This window comes from Glycine max, chromosome 10 (genome assembly GCF_000004515.6).
Source record: "Glycine max cultivar Williams 82 chromosome 10, Glycine_max_v4.0, whole genome shotgun sequence".
Taxonomy (NCBI): Eukaryota; Viridiplantae; Streptophyta; class Magnoliopsida; order Fabales; family Fabaceae; genus Glycine; species Glycine max.
In genome coordinates this window covers 50605448-50625065 of record NC_038246.2, presented here as the reverse complement: position 1 = coordinate 50625065, position 19618 = coordinate 50605448, and the positions used below count along the sequence as shown (strand labels likewise).

At 34.3% G+C, this 19618-nt stretch overlaps 4 protein-coding genes across 4 annotated transcripts; 2 read left to right on the top strand and 2 right to left on the bottom strand.

The window, feature by feature from the left end:
* Positions 1–4067: 4067 nt before the first annotated feature.
* On the bottom strand, positions 4068–6853 carry LOC100797586 (E3 ubiquitin-protein ligase RING1). The gene is made up of 2 exons (XM_003536687.5): positions 5725–6853; positions 4068–4445 (listed from the first exon to the last, which is right to left on the bottom strand). Exon 1 carries the CDS (start codon positions 6596–6598, stop codon positions 5738–5740), a length of 861 nt encoding a protein of 286 aa, XP_003536735.1. The 5' UTR covers positions 6599–6853; the 3' UTR covers positions 4068–4445; positions 5725–5737.
* A 915-nt stretch (positions 6854–7768) lies between these two features.
* LOC100796513 (pentatricopeptide repeat-containing protein At3g59040) lies at positions 7769–11860 on the top strand. Its single transcript, XM_003536685.4, has 7 exons — positions 7769–7895; positions 7974–8265; positions 8357–8647; positions 9034–9282; positions 10426–10550; positions 10885–10983; positions 11213–11860. The coding sequence occupies exons 1-7, from the start codon at positions 7828–7830 to the stop codon at positions 11748–11750; spliced, it is 1662 nt and encodes a 553-aa protein (XP_003536733.1). The 5' UTR covers positions 7769–7827; the 3' UTR covers positions 11751–11860.
* Positions 11861–12502: 642 nt separating this feature from the next.
* Positions 12503–14919, top strand: LOC100807308 (sugar transport protein 10). The gene is made up of 3 exons (XM_003535717.5): positions 12503–13229; positions 13423–14046; positions 14266–14919. The coding sequence occupies exons 1-3, from the start codon at positions 12771–12773 to the stop codon at positions 14716–14718; spliced, it is 1536 nt and encodes a 511-aa protein (XP_003535765.1). The 5' UTR covers positions 12503–12770; the 3' UTR covers positions 14719–14919.
* A 1035-nt stretch (positions 14920–15954) lies between these two features.
* LOC100500584 (uncharacterized) lies at positions 15955–18603 on the bottom strand. Its single transcript, NM_001249493.2, has 2 exons — positions 18120–18603; positions 15955–16330 (listed from the first exon to the last, which is right to left on the bottom strand). Exons 1-2 carry the CDS (start codon positions 18456–18458, stop codon positions 16124–16126), a joined length of 546 nt encoding a protein of 181 aa, NP_001236422.1. The 5' UTR covers positions 18459–18603; the 3' UTR covers positions 15955–16123.
* Between the last annotated feature and the right edge of the window lie 1015 nt (positions 18604–19618).

Genomic DNA, 19618 nt, shown 5'->3' with positions numbered 1-19618 from the left:
TCACTGGTCAACATCTTATTCGTGGATTTTATTTGAGCCACAGTCAATCAAGCAACCGGCACCAAACTCTGATTCAATATTGTCACAAAAGAAAATAAAGTTTTATTGAATGAATTGTGAATTAGTATTATTTTTTTCCACGTCCAAAAGTAGACCATTACTTATAAGTTTTTTTTTGTTTGGTTGGCCGTTTGGTGTAATGTGACTTGGTAATCACAGTTTCTTGAAATCAATTCACTGTAAAACATCCTTTATCACAAAAAAGAGATACTAAATTATGTATACACACAATATATCATTTGTGTTGATTGATCAAATTAACCACTTAATGAAACAGACACTTATGTTAACTTTTTAAGATAAATGCGAGCGTTGATATCAACTATTAATTATCAATAACTGTAAAAGTGGTATCAATTTTTGTTCCTTAATCAAGTGATTTAGAGTTCGAATCATGATTGACTTTTTGGTATATAATAAATCATATTGGGAGAAAAATATTCACCTTGTGTGTGTTCATGGTCCCCAATTAAAATTAATCATTACTTTTTTCAATGAACTTTACAAAACAAATACAAAAATTGATCACAATTCATGAGTTTCTTATCATGTTTTCCATTATATATTTCATACGATTTTGGGACAACTTACTAATTCTCAATAATACTTATTTCACAATGGTTGCAATCATTTTTTAGGCGTTGGACTTGGACATACAGAAGAAGCATGAACGCTGAACACGACACCGTTAATGTCTAAATTATAGGATAAACAAATAAAGAGAATCCAATTAAATGAAATATGAGTAACATATAACAAAATATCTAAATTGATGATATATTCATCTTTTTAAACATTTTTTTTATGTTTTTTCAAGTGTATTAATGTGTAAAGGTGACAAGTCTTCAGGCAAATAAAAAGTAATTTTTGAATTAGATACCTAATTAGAAATGTCAAACAAATTTTCAAATGTATTGATGTTGAAAATGTGTCCAACATGACAACACTTACAATAAGAGAATAAGAGAATAAGAGAGGTGTTTGTTGCTTCTTCACATACCTTTCTATCATAAATTGACAACTCCAATTGATTTTGCTCGGTCCGCTTTACTTGTCTAAATATTTGGAGAAAATAGAATCATATATGTTCTTTGTTTATAATGGAAAAAACAAGCAGGCAAATAACCATAAAAAATTAGTCCTACATTCTTTGTAAATTTTATTTCCAAATATCTAATAACTTTTTCAGAGTATTGTGTACTATGTATGGAAACAAGTCAAATTAAGCTAGTTTTAAAATAAGATTCATATTTTAATCCCTGACTTTATAGTTATTTTACATATTAGTTTCTCACTTTGAAATCATTTTGTATATTAATCCTTAATTTATTGAAATATTAAAAATAATGAGTCTTGCAAAATAATTTTTATTGTTAAATTCGAAATTGTTGGTGATTATAATACCAGGTATTGTCAGGTAGACTAATATGCATTGATAGCCGTGAACGTCAGGATAAAGAGTCAAAATTTCAGGGGCTCATCTTTTTCTTATCACCAGCCACCACCACCACCCTCTTCCCACTTCACTTCAACTCTTGCTCTGCCTCTCATGCCGCTTCCACTTTGATCCTCACTCACTCATCAATCAATGGCTTCCTCTTCCTCTTTACTCCCACTCTAGCTCAAATTTCTTGCACCGCAAATTACCCCCAAACGGCGTCATTGACAGAGTGGACGACGTCAAATGGAGTTGCCGCCAGCGAATACAGTGGTAACGGCTTCGTTAACGGTTACGTGAACGGCGTCTCGGGAGTTATGGAGAGTGAGGGAAGATGAAAGAATATGAGAAATGGAACCAGCCAGGGTTTCTTTCAAAATGAGGGGGAAAAACCCAATATCCACGCTACTATTGCATTCCAAACAACTTCACAAATGGCTTTCCATTTTCCACTTTCACAGTCACTGATATTAAAATTATTATTATAAATTCATGTTGCATATTAATTGAATGATATAATATACTAAGTATAAGTGCTACATTGTTTAGAGCTGGGGAATGGATCCCCTCAATTTATAAATAAAAAACTGTAAAATTTCAATTTAAACAAATAATAACCTTTAAATTAAAGTTAATGAAATTTTAACAAAACTTACTATTTACTTTACAGTTTTTACTATTTTCGTGCTCTTGCGCTTCCTTTCTTTCCCCCTTTGCAGCGCCGCTAGTTTATTGACTCGATGCTCTTCTTCCTTCACTGATTTCTCTTTTGCTAGATTCAATTTTATTTCATTGGGTTTGCGGAAAAATCTGGTAAACAAGATATTGATGCTTTTATTTAATTTTTGTTGCTTTCATTGTAAGGGCAAGAGGCTAGTTTGGTGTTCCATTTCTCATATTCTTCCCTCACTCCCACAAAACAAAAAATTAGTAGCGAACGAAAGCTTAGTAAAGTACGTGAACGGCAATGGTGTAGCGGCAGGAGTGATGGAAGATTTTGCAGGAAGCTTTGAAGCGGAAGGAAGATGAAAGAAAGAAGAGGCTAGAGAAGAACCAGGAGATTTTGCTGAAGCTTTGAAGCAGAAGACTTGTCACATGGTTTGCTGACATGGACTCAAACTTGTCATGTGGGTTTATTTACATAGACTAAGACTTGTCAAATAGACATTTGACTAATAAAAAAAATTTGATTTTAACAAGAGGGACTTATTTGCATAACACATGTAAAGATATGAATTATTTTTTACATTTCAATAATGACTAATATGAAAAATGGCTACAAATCAGGGACTAAAATACCTATTTAATCAAAATACAAGACGTTTAATTATTTAGTATAAGAGGTTGTTTAGATTACACTGATGACAGGTAAGATAATGGACTAATAGGTAAAACCTTTTTCTAAAGGTTTAATGTTATTTTTAATCCATTAAATTTCACACTTATTTCGCTTTAATACATTAAATTTTAAACATTCAATTTTGGTCTTTAATGTTTTTCAGATGTCCCGTTTTGATCATTTTTTTAATTTTTCGTTAACGTTATTGTTTGTCAATGTTTTAAATTTAAAAATAATCAATTTAACATAGTGATGATTTTTAATCACCATTGTCCTTATTTTATTTCAAGCCTAAATCAAATCATCTTCTTCTTTGAACACCACCATTAAAACCTAAATCTGTTGTGTGCCCAAAACATAGATCCAGAACACAACTTAGATCTATCATGTCACAACCACTATCTCACCCATCATCGTGTCTAAACATAGTACGTGCAACACCGCGACACCATCATCAGAGCATCACCACTCCAAAACCACCACAACCACCATCAACAATCAAACATCATTTGCGTGCCTTCTCGTGCCATTATCGTCACCTTCCACCACCATGACCAAATCCTTCATTAAGGAAATGATACTTAGGGTTGTGTGTGATATTGAGGAACTGCAACCTCTCCATCTCCTCCATCTTCTTAAAGAGATGCATCAACTTCATTTGTACCATAAACTCAATTGCAAATGCAAATCTCGACAAACTCTAAATTGAAACCTCAATGATGGGTTCAAAGACTTGAGAGGTGATGTTGGGCGTGCAATGAATTAGGAGGATTTGAAGATTAGGGGTTTAGGGTTTGTTGATTAATGTATTTAGTGTAATTTTGGGGGATTTTGTAGATTATTAAATTTTAATTTGAAGCTAAGATATTCTAATATTTAGAATTGGAAAATGGATTCTAATATTTACATTCTATGATGTGAGCATATTCATCATCGGTGAGATTTTTCTTTTTGTTGGTTTAAATTTTTTAATAAGATTATAAATAGTGACAATTTTTAACCACCAAAAGCCATCCCTACTTTAAATTAATGGTTTTAAAATTTAAATGTGTGAACGGAACACAAATATTTTTGACGGAAAACATAATAAACATAATGTACTAAAATGACACATTTCAAAAATATAAATAACTAAATTGAACATTTTAAACTTAATAGAAAACGAAAGAAGTATAAAACTTAATGAATCAAAAGTAACATTAAACCTTTTCTAAATAGGTCAAAAGAACATTTTTCTAAATTAAAACGTTTTATACACACACACAGGAGCAATATAGACCATGACTAGTTCATATTGTACAAAAGGACGATAATCAATATTGGATGTTTGGAAGATGATCTGTACAAAAGTAACGGGAAGTTTCTTATCAACGCTCATTAACACAGTACCTAAAATCTCAATAGTTGTGTTTTCGTGCATTCCCATGTTCCAGCTATCTACTACCATAACAAACAAAGACCTTTGATCGAACAAAGTTCCTTGCCACGGGAAATAACATTTCTTGCATTCCTCACAAGGACTTCTGTAAACATTGCAATGCTACAATCTATTCACGGAAGCTCAGAGCTGCACAAGATAGTTTCCAGTTTTTCAACATGAAACAAAACCTGCAGCAGATACAAACTATCTATCAGCAATTGATACAGATTCATAAATACTGGATGAACAAATATATAAAAAAATGGAAAAAAACCAAACACAGATGCAATTTTACATTTTTTTGGTCCAGAATATACAGTGACAATGATCCGGCTACAGAATTTAAAAGCCAACAAGCAATCCACATATTAGCTTGCTCCATAGCATAGTAAATAAGAAATGTAAAATATGAGAATAGAAACAGTAAAACCAATAAAATTTCACCGTAAATAAATTTCCCCCTTCATAAGCATACAAGTATGAGAAACATACAAATATAAATCTAAAGAATTGGGGAGGGGGATAAAGTAGAGAAAAAAGAATGTGTATCATCCATTTGCCCAAATATTGTTGCTTAGACATGTTGCATACAATACAAGAGGGAAAAAAAGAAAATTAAAAAAAATAATATTGATTTCCCATCTCTTTTCCAACTACTTAAGGAACAAGTCCAGTTCTGAGTATTTTTTAAAATTTCCTACCGAAAATCAGCATTCAATATGACTTAGTGGAAAACAATCCATTCCATGGGCTTTTACCATGATGCTGCAAAGTACTAGTGAATCTTCAGATCTTGGATCAATTAATTACTTTCAATTTGCTAACTTCTTTTAACCTTTCTCATCATCTCCACCTTCATTCTATAGTAGTTCAAGACTCCAAAAGTAAAAGAAGTACTTGATTTAGTACTTTAGGATGAAACCCAAGGTTTTTAAACCCCTTCCTCTTTTTAGCCACTTCTTTGGGGAAGAGTTGGGGACAAGCAGCTCCATGGTCAAAAGCTCTCACCAAGAGTTAGCATTAGCAGCATAAAAATGATTACAAAATGAATTTTGATGAAAAAATCATGGAGAAAAGGAGCTATAATCATCAAAACTATACAGAACACAAACGTATTAGGATACATTAGAATATAAGCAGTTCAACAAACCACTTGTTAAAATCTCAGATGCAGTTCAAATAATTTACACCTCTAATATGAAGATGACCAAAAATGAGAATACACAGAATAATTTTTAAAAGCCCATCACAGTAATTACAAAGCCTTGTCACTATGTAAGGAGGTATCAGAACAACTAACAAAACTAAAGCCAAAATAATGATATACTTGAATGCCATCAATTGTCAATCCTAAATCCAATCAAAACCTAATGTATCTAAAATCTAAAAGGAAAGAATGCATAACAACCAAAATCATATACAACAAACAAAACACACAAACCAAAGAATCAGAGAGGAGCTACTTACATAAATTTCAATCTCAACTTCTCCATCTCCATTCCCTTTCAGCACCGTCCTGCGCAGAGTCACCAGCATCAGGATGGCGCAAATATATCCTAACAGTCCTGCGAAAAGGTCTATTACTCCCACCTCCACCGTCGCTCCCACCTGTCCTCGACCCAGCATCACCACCGTGAACCTCGTTCTCGTAATCGGCGTCGTCCGTGGGCAATTCATAGCGGCACACAGGGCATGAATTATGCAGCCGAAGCCACGGAATCAAGCAGTCGCCGTGATACGCGTGCTTGCAGGGCATCTGTGTCACCTTAGAACCCTTTTCGAACTCGTCCTGGCAGACAGCGCACTGGTTCAGCTCGGAGTTCAGCAAGTCGTCGTCGACGGTAACGGTGGGGAGATTCTCGACGGCGTCCTTGGCGGCGGGCGGCGTTCCGTAGCGGTTGGGGTCGTTGTCGGCAAGCTGCTGAATAAACTGCTCGAGGCCGGGGCCCATAAAGTAGTCGCCGATGTTCGCAAGGCGAAAGCCTTGATTCTCGTTGGAAGGATGGTCAAAGTCAACTTGAATGTTGGCACCGTCGGCGCGAAGGTCCTGAAGGTGGTTCTGGAGGAAGACCATCGGGTCGAACACGTCGGGTTCGGATCGGGACCTAGAGACTGATGAGAGCAAGAGAGGGAGAAGTGAGAAGCGGTGGAAGGGGAGTTCGGGATCCGAAGATTCATCACTGTCGGGGAAGAGATTAGGGTTGGGATTGTTAGGGTTGCATTCTTCTACGAAACTTTCCATACACATCGGGCAGAATGGTTCCGACTCATCGGAGCACGTAATCCTCTGACTGCACACGTGGCAGAAGAACGGCTTACCACCGCCGCCGCCGGAAGACATGATTCCTCGTCGTCGTCAATCGCAACGCAATCACTCGTCTACTTTGCTTTCCTTCTTTCTTTCTCCAACCAACTGAAGAACATCTCGCTCTATATAAGTGGGCGGGCCCAAGGTTGTTGGGCCAGATCCAAATACAATAAATGATTATGGATATTAGATGTAGGCATCTTACTAGCTAAATTTGATATATTATAATCATTTTTCTTATTATGAATTGGTATATGTACTAATTATTAAATTTAGTTTAATAATTTAATTTTTTATACATATCTATTATTATATGTTATTTTTTATTTTGTGTTTCTATTATTTATGGTTATTTAATAATTTTTTTTTGCACAAAAAGTATAATTTCGTGAATGTATAAAAAAAAAGTATAATCATGTGTAGAAAATCTTGAGAAATCGGAAAACAGAAAAATTTCTTAAATTAAATTGGAAAATTTTATGTTCTTTTTTTTTTGTCTGAAAATTAATTGAGTCCCATAATTTCTACATAGTTGAATCTAATCTCGAATTCAATCATTAATAAAATAATTATTGGTGAAAATTTACTTATAAAAAAATTGAAATCATATTCTGAAATAGAAAATGACAAGTGTTTAAAAATTATAAATATGTTATTAAAGACTAATTAAGAGATATTTTACTAAAAAAATTAAAAAATATTTTATAACTTTTAATAAATAAGAGAACAAATTGTAATCTAAAACAAAGATAATAGATCACGTGAGTAATTTATCACAAAAAAAATTATTAAATTGAATAATTCTTCATCATTTACACGCTTTTATGTAATTTTAAATATTGGATTTTTATAATTTTTAAATTTATTACTATAAAATATAAAAGTTACTCACATGTTGTATGAGTCAAATTACTGATATATTATTAAATGATTATTGTATTTTTCTTAATTTTTTAAAGTTTTACTCTAATAATCTATGCTAATTGTTATAGATAAATCTTTATTATGTAGATTAAAGTCCAATAAAAAAAATGAAGTGAGTATTTAAAGGCCATAGAAATAGAAATGCCCATAACCCACACACAAGAGTGTATACTTCATAACTGGGGCGGGCCCGAAGTTGTTGGGCCAACCTGAAAAATAATAGTCTGGCCCAAGAAATGATTATGGATATTAGAATAGATAGATATTTTATTTATATTTACTTTCTCCTTAATACAATCTTCTTCTTCTGGTGGCGATCGGTTAGTGCTGTATGCTAAATGTGTAGTCTCATTTCCAAGTCACACTGTCACCTGCGACAACTCCCTCTTCCACACACTCGCACAGGGTAAGCTTACTCAATTTTTATTGCTTTGTGTACGTTTCACTCATTATTCACTGTGTTGTTGTGTTGTGTGTGTGTTAGCAATGGAATTGCGAGTGTGAGGATGAGTGGGAGAATGGAGGTGGTTTGTCGGGGAATGTTGAAACCCAGAAAGTTCATGCAGAGGAGGAGGAAATTCGAGGTTTTCAAGGATGCTGCAGATGAAGCTGACCAGAAGAATTGGAGGAGAATCATGACTGAAATCGAAGAATCGGGTTCTGCTGTCTCTGTTCTCTCTTCTGAGAAGATTAATAACCAAAATATTCCTAAAGACCTTCTTGTTGGTACCTTGATTAGGTTTAAGCAACTCAAAAAGTGGCACCTTGTTGTTGAGGTATATACCATTACCAATACATACAACTGTTATCTGTTTGCTTTTGATAGTGAACTATTGATTCTAACTGCTTTATTGTGTGATTCTTTAGATTCTTGACTGGCTTCGGACTCAGAACTGGTGGGATTTTGGGAAGATGGATTTCTTCATGCTTATCACGGCTTATGGGAAGCTAGGAGACTTCAATGGTGCCGAGAAGGTCTTAGGATTGATGAATAAGAATGGTTATGTACCAAATGTAGTGTCTCAAACTGCACTCATGGAAGCTTATGGAAAAGGAGGCAGATATAACAATGCTGAAGCAATATTCCGAAGGATGCAGAAATGGGGTCCTGAACCTTCTGCTTTCACATACCAGATAATACTTAAGACATTTGTTCAGGTAACCATACGTTCTTGTCCTATGCTCTTTTATTTCCCTTTAATATTTAATCTCTTACAGCCACTAGTGGTGGTGCTTGTTGTACTTCTGGTTTCCTGTGAAAATTTTCGAATAAAAGTCAAATACATTCACTGTCTACCTTCTTAATGTAACAAGCTCCGTAGTGGAAATTAAATTTTTGGATTGTGTCGATGAATGTGTTCAGTCTTGCCATAGAATTCTTAGCTGTAAATAAGGGCCTAATAATGGCTTTTCAATTCCAACACATATCCTCATGTTTCTTTGATAACTATGTTGAACTCAGTGTACATTTCTTAAATACTGTACAGACTGCTGTTGAGTCTCTGACTTTCAGTGTTGCATTTATATATTTAATTCACCTACAGGGTAACAAGTATAGGGAAGCTGAAGAATTGTTTGACAATCTACTGAATGATGAAAATTCACCTTTGAAACCAGACCAGAAGATGTTTAATATGATGATTTATATGTATAAGAAGGCTGGAAGTTATGAAAAGGCTCGGAAGACATTTGCACTGATGGCTGAACGGGGAATTCAACAAACTACTGTAACATATAATAGCTTGATGTCATTTGAAACAGATTACAAGGAAGTTTCAAACATATATGATCAGGTAAAATTAAATATCTATCTTGTATACAATCTTTGACTTTATCTCTGTTGTACTCAGTGCATGTTTATCACAGACAACATTCTTTTCTGAAGGCAGAATATGCATACTTTTAACATCATATTATTTGATTATTTCCAAAAGAGGAAAAACTTGTGTTAAATCAAATTGTCTTGTCATATTCTACATGAATAGCAACATGTTTGGGTACTTATGTGAAATTCTAGATCTCCTTCTTCATAAGTATAGGCTCAATTTTCAACTGTTTTTGGCTTTGTGTTTTTGTTGTAGAGGTACAAAACAGTCTTACCTTATTGGGAAAAACGCATGTCCCACACTGGCTAGAGATAGTGCCAAGATAGAGTATCTAAGTGGGGGCATCGTCTACCTTACAAGTCAGTTTTGAAGGGTTGAGTTAGACCCAAACCCACATTCTAATTCTAAGATACCTGATTGTTAAATGTTAATTCCTACAAGGAGATTATTTGAATTTTGTTATGGTTTGAAAACCATTATCCATGCTAATTCAGTCAGAATTTTATTAAAATATGGCAATTGGTGAAATTAAGTCCTTACTCCTTGCACACAAGAAGCACTTATATTGTCAAGACTTTCATGGACAGATAATTTATTTTAATCTGAGGCATTTTCAAGACTTCCCATCTATGATGCACGGATACTATACGTACATATCCGATACGATTATTCTAAAAATATATAAGATACGATACGTGTAAGATACATATTTAGAAATTTAGAAATATATAAAAATTCGTAAAACTTGATAAATATATAATTGCAATTTTGCAAATACAAATATACATATATGTTTCATACAATTTCTATTGGATTTTCATGAAATGCTTTAAAGGCTTGGATACTTCACCAATACATATCGATGAAATATCCAAGAGTATCGTATTGGATAAGGGAAGCAAATTGAAGTATTGACATTTCATAGATTTGGATACTTCATACATATCGATGAAGTATCCAAGAGAACCGGTATCGGATACAGATACGTGAAGCAAATTCAAGTATTGGTGCTTCATAGCAAATTAGTTTGCATCTTGTTTCTCTGTCCCCCCCTTTAATTTCTTGATTATAATTAACTCATCAGATATTGAAGTGAATGCCTAATTTTAGATGCAAAGAGCTGATCTCAGACCCGACGTTGTGAGCTATGCCTTACTTGTAAGTGCGTATGGGAAGGCCCGGAGGGAGGAAGAAGCATTAGCTGTATTTGAGGAAATGCTTGACGCTGGTGTCAGGTATGTCAAAAAATAAAAACAAAAATACCAGTGTGAAGAATTAATAGAAAGCTGGATAATTTACTGTAATAAGTTATTATCAATTACATAATGCAATTTTTTAGTAGTTATTATTCAGACATCAGTATATCTTGTTGCTATTATGATTTATGAGTAAATCATTGAAATATTAAAATTCCCATCTTTAGCATGGCAACCTCATCTCTTATCTTTTGTTCCTATGCAAACTGTTATTTTCTGTTTCTGTTGCTTAATTAGTTATGTTTTTATCTACTAAACTACTCTTATTGTTATTATTATTAAAAAAGTTATAGTATTCTCTTATTTTCCACAGACCAACTCGGAAGGCTTACAATATTTTACTTGATGCATTTTCTATATCGGGAATGGTAGAGCAAGCTCAGACTGTGTTTAAGAGCATGAGAAGGGATAGGTAAATAGTATTTCCTTTCTTCAGTGTATATATATTAGGCAAACAATTATACATTTTTCGTTCTCTGGTTATTTTTTGTCTCACTTTGGTCCTCCAACTTATATCCAAACACTATTAAAATTCATGTACCGAATAAATTATAATTAGAGAATATATGTTACTGTCAACATTATTTTTTAGTGCACAACACTGAGCATTCTCCGTGTATCATTGTACTTTTCCGGTGCAGATACTTTCCAGATCTTTGCTCATACACTACCATGTTATCAGCTTATGTCAATGCAGATGACATGGAGGGTGCTGAGAAGTTTTTCAAAAGATTGATACAAGATGACTTTGAGCCTAATGTTGTCACTTATGGAACCTTGATTAAAGGGTATGCTAAGATAAATGATCTTGAGATGGTAATGAAAAAGTATGAAGAAATGCTTGTTCGGGGAATCAAGGCCAATCAGACAATTTTGACTACTATCATGGATGCATATGGAAAAAGTGGAGACTTCGACAGTGCTGTTCATTGGTTTAAGGAAATGGAGTCTAATGGAATTCCTCCTGATCAGAAAGCTAAAAATGTCCTTCTATCTTTACCAAAAACAGATGAAGAAAGGGAAGAGGCTAATGAGCTCGTAGGACATTTCAGTGAAAATAACAGTTTATCTAAAGTTAATGGTATTGTTAAACTTGTTGACGAAGATGAAGAAAATAAATATGAATATTTTGATGCCCAGCTCGAAAGGGCTTATGAACATTCTACAGAGTTAAGTTGACGAATGTCAAGTCCTTGAGACCTAAACACTACAAATTTTGTACACTAGTAGTCATTGTATTTTGTGGTACCATTATACTATCAAGCAATTGAAAGTATTTAACTTAGACATAATATACTCCAAATATGGGAGTCTTATTGGAAAGTAAACATGTCCCATATGTCTCATCATCCATTTATGTTCACGGTATCTTGACTAGTTAGCGCATAACTTTGGTGACGTCCAGTAAAAACAAAACAAATAAAAAACTTTGGTGACGTTAATTCCAAATGCATCATTATTCACTGTATCTTGAAATGTGATGTTTTTATGAAAAAAAGAAAAACATAACTGATTTAATCTGTGAGTATTTTTATGAGAAAAAAAATATTCAAGAGTTTTAGGTAGAAACAAATTGGTAGAATGGCGAAATTTATTTTTTTATTTTTAAATAAGAGACTTAATTGATTTGGAAAATTCAAAAGACCGAAATCACGCATAATTTAAGAGATATTATTTGTTTTCTTTTTACTATAATATGTTTTTTTTGGCTTTTTTTTCAGACATACAATTGATTATTTTACAATCAATTTAAACAATTGTCTGGAAAAAATATTATAAAAACATCGTCTGGAGTTTGTAATTGGGTTAGTTTTCTAAAGTTAGTATTTGACCTGGTTCTAATCTAATAATAGTAAAATTTGTTTATATGACTCTAATTTCTAGCTAATACAAACGATATCTGCAATTTCTATCGCATGTAAAAAAGTTGTTTGACTCCCTAATTTTGGTGATGACCATTAGTTTTACGAGAGGCTAAGATGCAGAGCAGCTCCGCTCCCCCTATAAAATCACAATTCTTTTTCAAACAACACAGAAGTAAGGAAAGAAAGCAAGAATTTGAAGGAAGAGGGGATATGAATACAAGGAGCTAGTTGTCTATTTGCAATAACATAACATCATCAAGCAGGATCATCGATCCAACCTTAGTATTCAACCCAGAGAGATTTGTAGTAATAATTACTACAACAACTTAAAACAATGGCAGGAGGAGGTTATGTAGATTCGGGAAATGCAAAGCAATTTGAAGGGAAGGTCACTGCATTCGTATTGGTTACATGCTTTGTGGCAGCCATGGGAGGCTTACTCTTCGGTTATGATCTTGGAATAACCGGAGGAGTGACTTCCATGGAACCATTTCTCATCAAATTCTTTCCCGGTGTCTATAAACAAATGCAAGATGATGTCGGCCATAGAAGCCAATATTGCAAATTTGACAACGAGCTCCTTACACTATTTACCTCTTCTCTGTATCTTGCTGCTTTAGTAGCTTCTTTCTTTGCTTCTTCCACCACAAGGATGATGGGACGCAAGGCCTCCATGTTTTTAGGAGGTTTGTTTTTCCTTGTGGGCGCATTGTTGAACGGTTTCGCCGTCAACATCGAAATGCTTATCATAGGCCGTCTCTTGCTTGGTTTCGGTGTAGGATATTGTAATCAGGTAAGATCGCGATAATAACACTGACTTTTTTTTTTTGGTCCCGAGTCAAAGATCTCATGTGTTTTCCAACCCACTACTTCAAATACTAATTTTATTCGCGTTTTGCTTTAGTGTTAATATTATGATTAAATTTTTTTTGTGTTGTTTCTAATTATTGTTGTACGTATACATATATACTATTTTCAATATGTAGTCTGTTCCAGTATATTTGTCCGAAATGGCTCCTGCAAAGATTAGAGGTGCACTTAATATGGGCTTCCAAATGATGATCACAATTGGCATCTTAGCTGCAAACCTTATCAACTATGGAACATCCAAACTAGAAAATGGATGGAGAATTTCTTTGGGTACTGGAGCTATTCCTGCAGTCATGTTATGTGTTGGAGCTCTTTTCTTAGGTGATACACCTAATTCCCTGATTGAAAGAGGCCAAAAGGAAGAAGCTAAGAAAATGTTGCAAAAGATCCGCGGCATTGACAATGTTGAAGAGGAGTTGCAAGCTCTTATTGATGCAAGTGAGTCAGCTAAAGAGGTGGAGCACCCATGGAAGAACTTCACACAAGCAAAATACAGGCCTCAACTCATTTTTTGCACCTTGATTCCATTTTTCCAACAACTTACTGGCATTAATGTTGTCATGTTTTATGCCCCTGTCCTTTTCAAGACTTTGGGCTTTGGCAACGATGCTTCCCTTATGTCTTCAGTTATCACCGGAGGTGTAAATGTGGTTGCCACTTTGGTTTCCATCTTCACTGTGGACAAGGTTGGAAGAAAAATTTTATTCCTTGAAGGTGGTGTTCAAATGTTTATTTGCCAGGTAAAAAATTTATTAACTCAGCTAATGATTAATACTGTCTCTTGTCCTATTTATAAGAAATAAGCTATAATGTAAATTATAATACAGCTTGTTTCTTATAAACATTACCCAAGTTAGTACTACTTTGTAAGCTAAATCAAATCATTACATAGCTTAATTGACTAATTAAAGGTCATAATATATATCATAATATATATATATATATATTATTGCTTGTAGATTGCTACTGGAGTCATGATTGCTATGAAGTTCGGGGTGAGTGGCGAAGGGTCATTTTCTTCAGGAGAAGCCGACCTTATTTTGTTCTTTATATGTGCATTTGTTGCTGCATTTGCATGGTCATGGGGTCCACTAGGATGGTTGGTGCCTAGTGAGATTTGCTCTCTTGAGATTCGTTCCGCAGGTCAAGCCACCAATGTTGCCGTAAACATGTTGTTCACTTTTGCTATTGCTCAAGTTTTCCTAGCCATGCTTTGCCACTTGAAGTTTGGCCTTTTCTTCTTCTTTGCTGCATTTGTGCTCATCATGACCCTCTTCATTGCCCTGTTGTTGCCTGAGACAAAGAACATCCCCATTGAAGAAATGCATTTAGTGTGGAGGTCACATTGGTTTTGGTCAAAGATTGTTCCACAGGTTGATAATGATCGCAAGCCAACTACTGCTCAGAGTTGAATCAAGGATGCCCATTATACTGTATGTATATGTGTATGTATATGTGTATGTATATATGTATATGTATATATATATATATTGTATATATATGTGTGTATATATATATATATAAGGACTGAAAATGAAAAGAAAAAATAGAGCTTGAGTCCCTATGTATCAAAAGAAATGTTGAATTATTGATTAAAAAAATGATATTGCTTTCACTCACGAAAATTTTATTAGACTCTATCCCGTATTCGTGTAATTGTGATAGCTAAGAGGGGTATGATGTTAGATTTAAGGGTATAAAAAAAATAAGGTTATTTCACAAACCTAATCTATAACCCAATCGATTGCTAGATATTGTTACCATTAAAAATAAAATCATTGAATTTATATTTATGACCCAATTCTCAAAGTAAAAGATGCAAGTAAAAATAATTATAGATGAAGACAATCATTCAAAATTTAATTTAGGTAAATTTTAAAAAACAAATAACTAAAACACGAGTTATAACTTTTTTTTTGTGAGAATAGATTTAAGAATTATATATATATAATGTTTAAAATTATAAGAGATGTCAACATAATTAATGCAGGTAAAGTTTTTTTTTAAAAAAATTATATTTAAAGAGAAACAAATTTAAAAATAAAAAATATGTTTGACAAATTAAAAAAATTAAATTTGAAAGAGAAAAAGATTAAGTCACTTTCAAGATATTTTACTTTAATTTAATAAATAATTTGAAAATAATAAAAAGATTAACTCGGCCCTTAAGAAACTCAAAATAAAATAAGGAATTACATCAATCAAACACCTGAGAATGATGATTAAGATTAATCCCAAATTTAGCCAACGCATCAGCTACTTGATTCACTTCTTGCTACATGTTAGTTCAATTGATTTGGTCCCTATGGACTTCGCCAAATTATAGCAAGGATGAATATTGCAACAGTCATCAGTTAGCAAAAATTAATAGCATTGCTAGAATCAAAATCAAAATCAAAATACACAACAATCCTGATTCCAAGCTAGACGTAATCCATGCCAAATTCCCCAAAACTCCGCTGCAAGGACTGAACACGAGCCTGACTGAGAGGATGCCATCATTTTGGAATCCAATTACCCAGCCAAATACTTGTCTTTTTTCAATTTTTATTTTATTTTTCTTCGTATTTGTCTCTAACAAATTTTATTTTTGGATTTAGAATGACTGAATCCCAGCCCCGAGTAGAAACCCTTTAGCACAACCTTCCTTCACCACATTATGCTGTATTTGCAGCTTCAGATATTATATAGATTATACAACTGTATAAACCTGTTAAACTGTTTCATACAAGATATGGAAACAAACAGATATGCTCCTATATCGCAAGTCTCCCAGCACAGGTCAGAACTTTGAAACATGTATGAATATGATGATGACTATGAAACTGATATTGATTCCAATAAAGCATCCACGTACTCTTTAAGTTTCAATTTTGTAATTGCACCTTCCCTTCTGCTTTCTGGAACTTCCTGCCCGTTCTTGAAGAGTATTAATGTCGGTAGTCCATAAACTTTATACTCTTCAATTAGCTGCGGGTTGGCATCATGATCAATCTTTACAACCGTTAATCTGTCTTCATATTCCTGCAAGTTATTATTATAAAAAATAATCAGGGTCCACGGGAGACAAATTAAGATCCTAAAGAACACTTGACTATAGTTTTCAGGAAAATCATACTATTTGTTTCACATTCAGTGAAAATTTTGCTCCTTGAATCATGAATCAGAATGATCCAACCAAAACTAATTGTCTCAAACTTTTGCAAGCATTAAAAAATTGCAAATGTCAGTTTCAAGTATGTGCCTAAAAAGATTAAGGGCTAAAAGAGCTACTAATACAATTGGCTCCAACTTCATATGAGTTTTAACAAAATGGAGACAAATTATAGAGAGAATGATGTTTGCTCAAAGTCATTCTTCTAATGTTACTGTGACTGCATTCGTCAGCAATTACCAAAAGCTTTCTTAAATTCATAAAAACAAGAAGACTTCTATTTTACATTTTTATTGCCATACCTCTTCCACCAATGACCATTAGCAGCATTATGTTGGGATTCATTCAACAATCATCAAACAGTTATTATTTGATACAAGCCCAAGGCCCAAGATCACCAAAGTTTACAAAAGAAGAGTGCGGCAGAGTGCAGGTGTAAGGCCAGACAATGGGTTGCGGTGCACCTGAATGGAATTAAACAAAAAAAAATGGTGTAACAAACTGCCAAGCTGGCAGAAAGTTAGAGGGGGAGAGTGTGTAGTTAGAGAGAATATAGGCTAGGAGGGACTAGTGGGAGAGACTAGGCCTCTCAAAAGCCTAGAACTATTTTCCCTTTTTTCTTCTCCATTTCACCATTGTATACGTTGTTACTATCAGGTGTTGGTTAACCTCGATGCAAAACCTAGAAATCAATCATTAATCCAGTTTGAGGAAAAAACATCTCAAACCTCTCTTTTTCTTTTCTAAGGCAATTTTTTGAATTATTTTTCTATAAGGAGTACTAGCAACACAATTTCTAACATATTCTTTCCAATACACATTCCCCTATTAAAATTTATTGAAAACTACAAAATAACGAGTGGGGTTCATTAGATAGAGTGAGAAACAAACAATTTTGTGATTTCCAATAAATTTCAATAACTAATAATAGAGAGAGTGTATTGCAAGCATTCCTCTTTTTCAATTGCAATTGTTGGATAATTATATAATGATTTTTCAACTTTTCATTTTCCTTGTATATAAAAATAGATAGACTAGAAACCACATCTCTTATCTCTAACAATCAAGTTCTTTCTAACAAGGAGCAGCCTTCTCAAAAGAAGCGGGCTAGAGTAGGGGGATTTGCATTCGGTGTGTTATTGGTTGAATAGAGTATTTTCATTTCACATTTTTACTCCTTGTATCAGACTTCCTGGTTCCTATCATTATTTAGTACCACAACAAAAAATTCCCAAAAACTAGTTCACCTCCACACAAGGATTTTTTATTTTATTTTTTTATTATAAAATGCTTACAAATTGATTCCTACGATTTGCTAAAGTTATCATCAGTGTTACATGTTTGCTCGATTGGCAAATGTTTGTCAAGTTGATCCCTATCGTCATGTAGGAGAGATGTTTGCCAAAAAAAACATGAAATATATAACACCACAGTACATTCAGCCAGCAGCAGGGACCAATTCATAAATGTTATAGAGACTAAAATGAGGAATTTTTTCATGGAAGTATTGAAACACAGAACTATGTCTAAGTATAGGGACTAAATTTCTAATTTACCCTTTTAACCAGTCAAAAGCTCACAAATTGAAGTTTATACCTAAAATGTTAACCTAGTTGCAAACAATAAATAAGTTAAGCGTCGTTGGAAGCAAAAGAAAACCTTAGCGAGGGATTCCATGGCGGAAGAGATGAGACGGCAAGGACCGCACCAAGTAGCGACGAACTCAACAAGAACCGGACGGTTAGCCTTCAGCACCGTGTCTTTGAATTGGGTCTCGTTGATCTCCGTCACAGCCGCACCGCATGTCACCGTAAGTTTTGGAACCGCAGAGGAATGATTCCGGAAACTGAGTCTTGTTCTGTGAGAGGAGAGCCTCTGCCTGGCCGAGCAGGAGTAGGAGTGAGTGAGAGGGACAGAGGACGAGGTTGATGCAGACGCGGACACTGTACGGACCGGAACCGGAGGGAGAGAAAGGAGTGACAGTGTCACGGTGTCCATGTTTTCTAAATGAAACGATAAAGGAAAGGAAGAGTTATGATCAATTCGTCATGACTTGTGTTGTGCTTCTCTTGCATTGCCCAAATATATTTTCTCGCTAATTTCTGGCCACACATATACGCATCGGAATAACCAATAATTTCGTAACATCATTTCAAGTTTTTTTTATATATATAATTAAAATAGGTTATTTAACACCAAAATAAATATCAAAATATGCATATTAGACTTGGGATTCAAATTTATCTGATTAATATGATACAACTATATTTTGAAGGCTTACATTATGCCACACAATACATTTTAATTAATTTATAAATTTTTTTATTGGCTAAAAAAATTATTTGATTTTATTTAAATAAATTTTTTATAGTAATTTTTGAAGTTTTTTGGAAACTGCGTGTTGGAGGCTTTATCCAAGTTCGATGAGGTTGAATTGATGGAGGCGAGGTTGGAGGAGATGAAGGGGTTTGGGTGGGAGTTTGACAAGTTCACGCTCACCCCTGTCATGCAGGCTTATTACAATGCTCGCAGGTTTGATGAGGGAAAAGGGTTGGGTTGATGGACATGTTTGCTCCATGCTGGCATTGTCGTTTTCCAAATGGAGTGACGTCGATAAGGCCTTTGAGTTGGTGGAGAGGATGGAGGGACATGGGATGAGGCTAAATGAAAAGACTTTTTGTGTTTTGATTCATGGGTTTGTCAAGGAGGGTCGGGTTGATAGGGCACTTCAGTTGTTCGATAAAATGTGTCGGGTTGGTTTTACTCCTACCGTTTCCTTGTTTGATGTTCTCATTGGAAGACTCTGCTTAACAAAGATGCTCATAGAGCTTTGAGCTTGCTTACGGAGATGGAGTTTGGTGTGGTGCCGGATGTTGGAATCTTTACTAAGTTGATATCGGCTTTTCCGGACAGAAGTGTGATTGTTAAGTTGCTGGAAGAAGTTCCAGAAGTGTAATTTTCTAGACAGCATGGTTCAACAAGGTTTCCTTCCTGATGTAGTTTCCTATTCTGCATCAATAAGGGGATTGATCAAGATTCAAGAAGTGGATCGAGCGTTGAAATTGTTCACGGATTTGTGTTCTCGTGGTCATCGTCCTGATGAGAGGGCTCTGCAAGGCCAACAAAGTCAGAGAAGCCGAAAATTTGCTGGACGAGAT

Excerpts from the sequence above, each read along its gene's own strand:
- LOC100797586 (XM_003536687.5), bottom strand. The coding sequence starts at position 6,598 with ATGTCTTCCGGCGGCGGCGGTGGTAAGCCGTTCTTCTGCCACGTGTGC.
- LOC100796513 (XM_003536685.4), top strand. The coding sequence starts at position 7,828 with ATGTGTAGTCTCATTTCCAAGTCACACTGTCACCTGCGACAACTCCCT. Across the intron at positions 8,648-9,033 it reads TACTTAAGACATTTGTTCAG|GGTAACAAGTATAGGGAAGC; the intron begins GTAACCATACGT and ends ATTCACCTACAG. Across the intron at positions 10,984-11,212 it reads AAGAGCATGAGAAGGGATAG|ATACTTTCCAGATCTTTGCT; the intron begins GTAAATAGTATT and ends TTTCCGGTGCAG.
- LOC100807308 (XM_003535717.5), top strand. The coding sequence starts at position 12,771 with ATGGCAGGAGGAGGTTATGTAGATTCGGGAAATGCAAAGCAATTTGAA. Across the intron at positions 13,230-13,422 it reads GTGTAGGATATTGTAATCAG|TCTGTTCCAGTATATTTGTC; the intron begins GTAAGATCGCGA and ends TTCAATATGTAG. Across the intron at positions 14,047-14,265 it reads TTCAAATGTTTATTTGCCAG|ATTGCTACTGGAGTCATGAT; the intron begins GTAAAAAATTTA and ends TATTGCTTGTAG.
- LOC100500584 (NM_001249493.2), bottom strand. The coding sequence starts at position 18,458 with ATGGACACCGTGACACTGTCACTCCTTTCTCTCCCTCCGGTTCCGGTC. Across the intron at positions 16,331-18,119 it reads CCATGGAATCCCTCGCTAAG|GAATATGAAGACAGATTAAC; the intron begins GTTTTCTTTTGC and ends AATAACTTGCAG.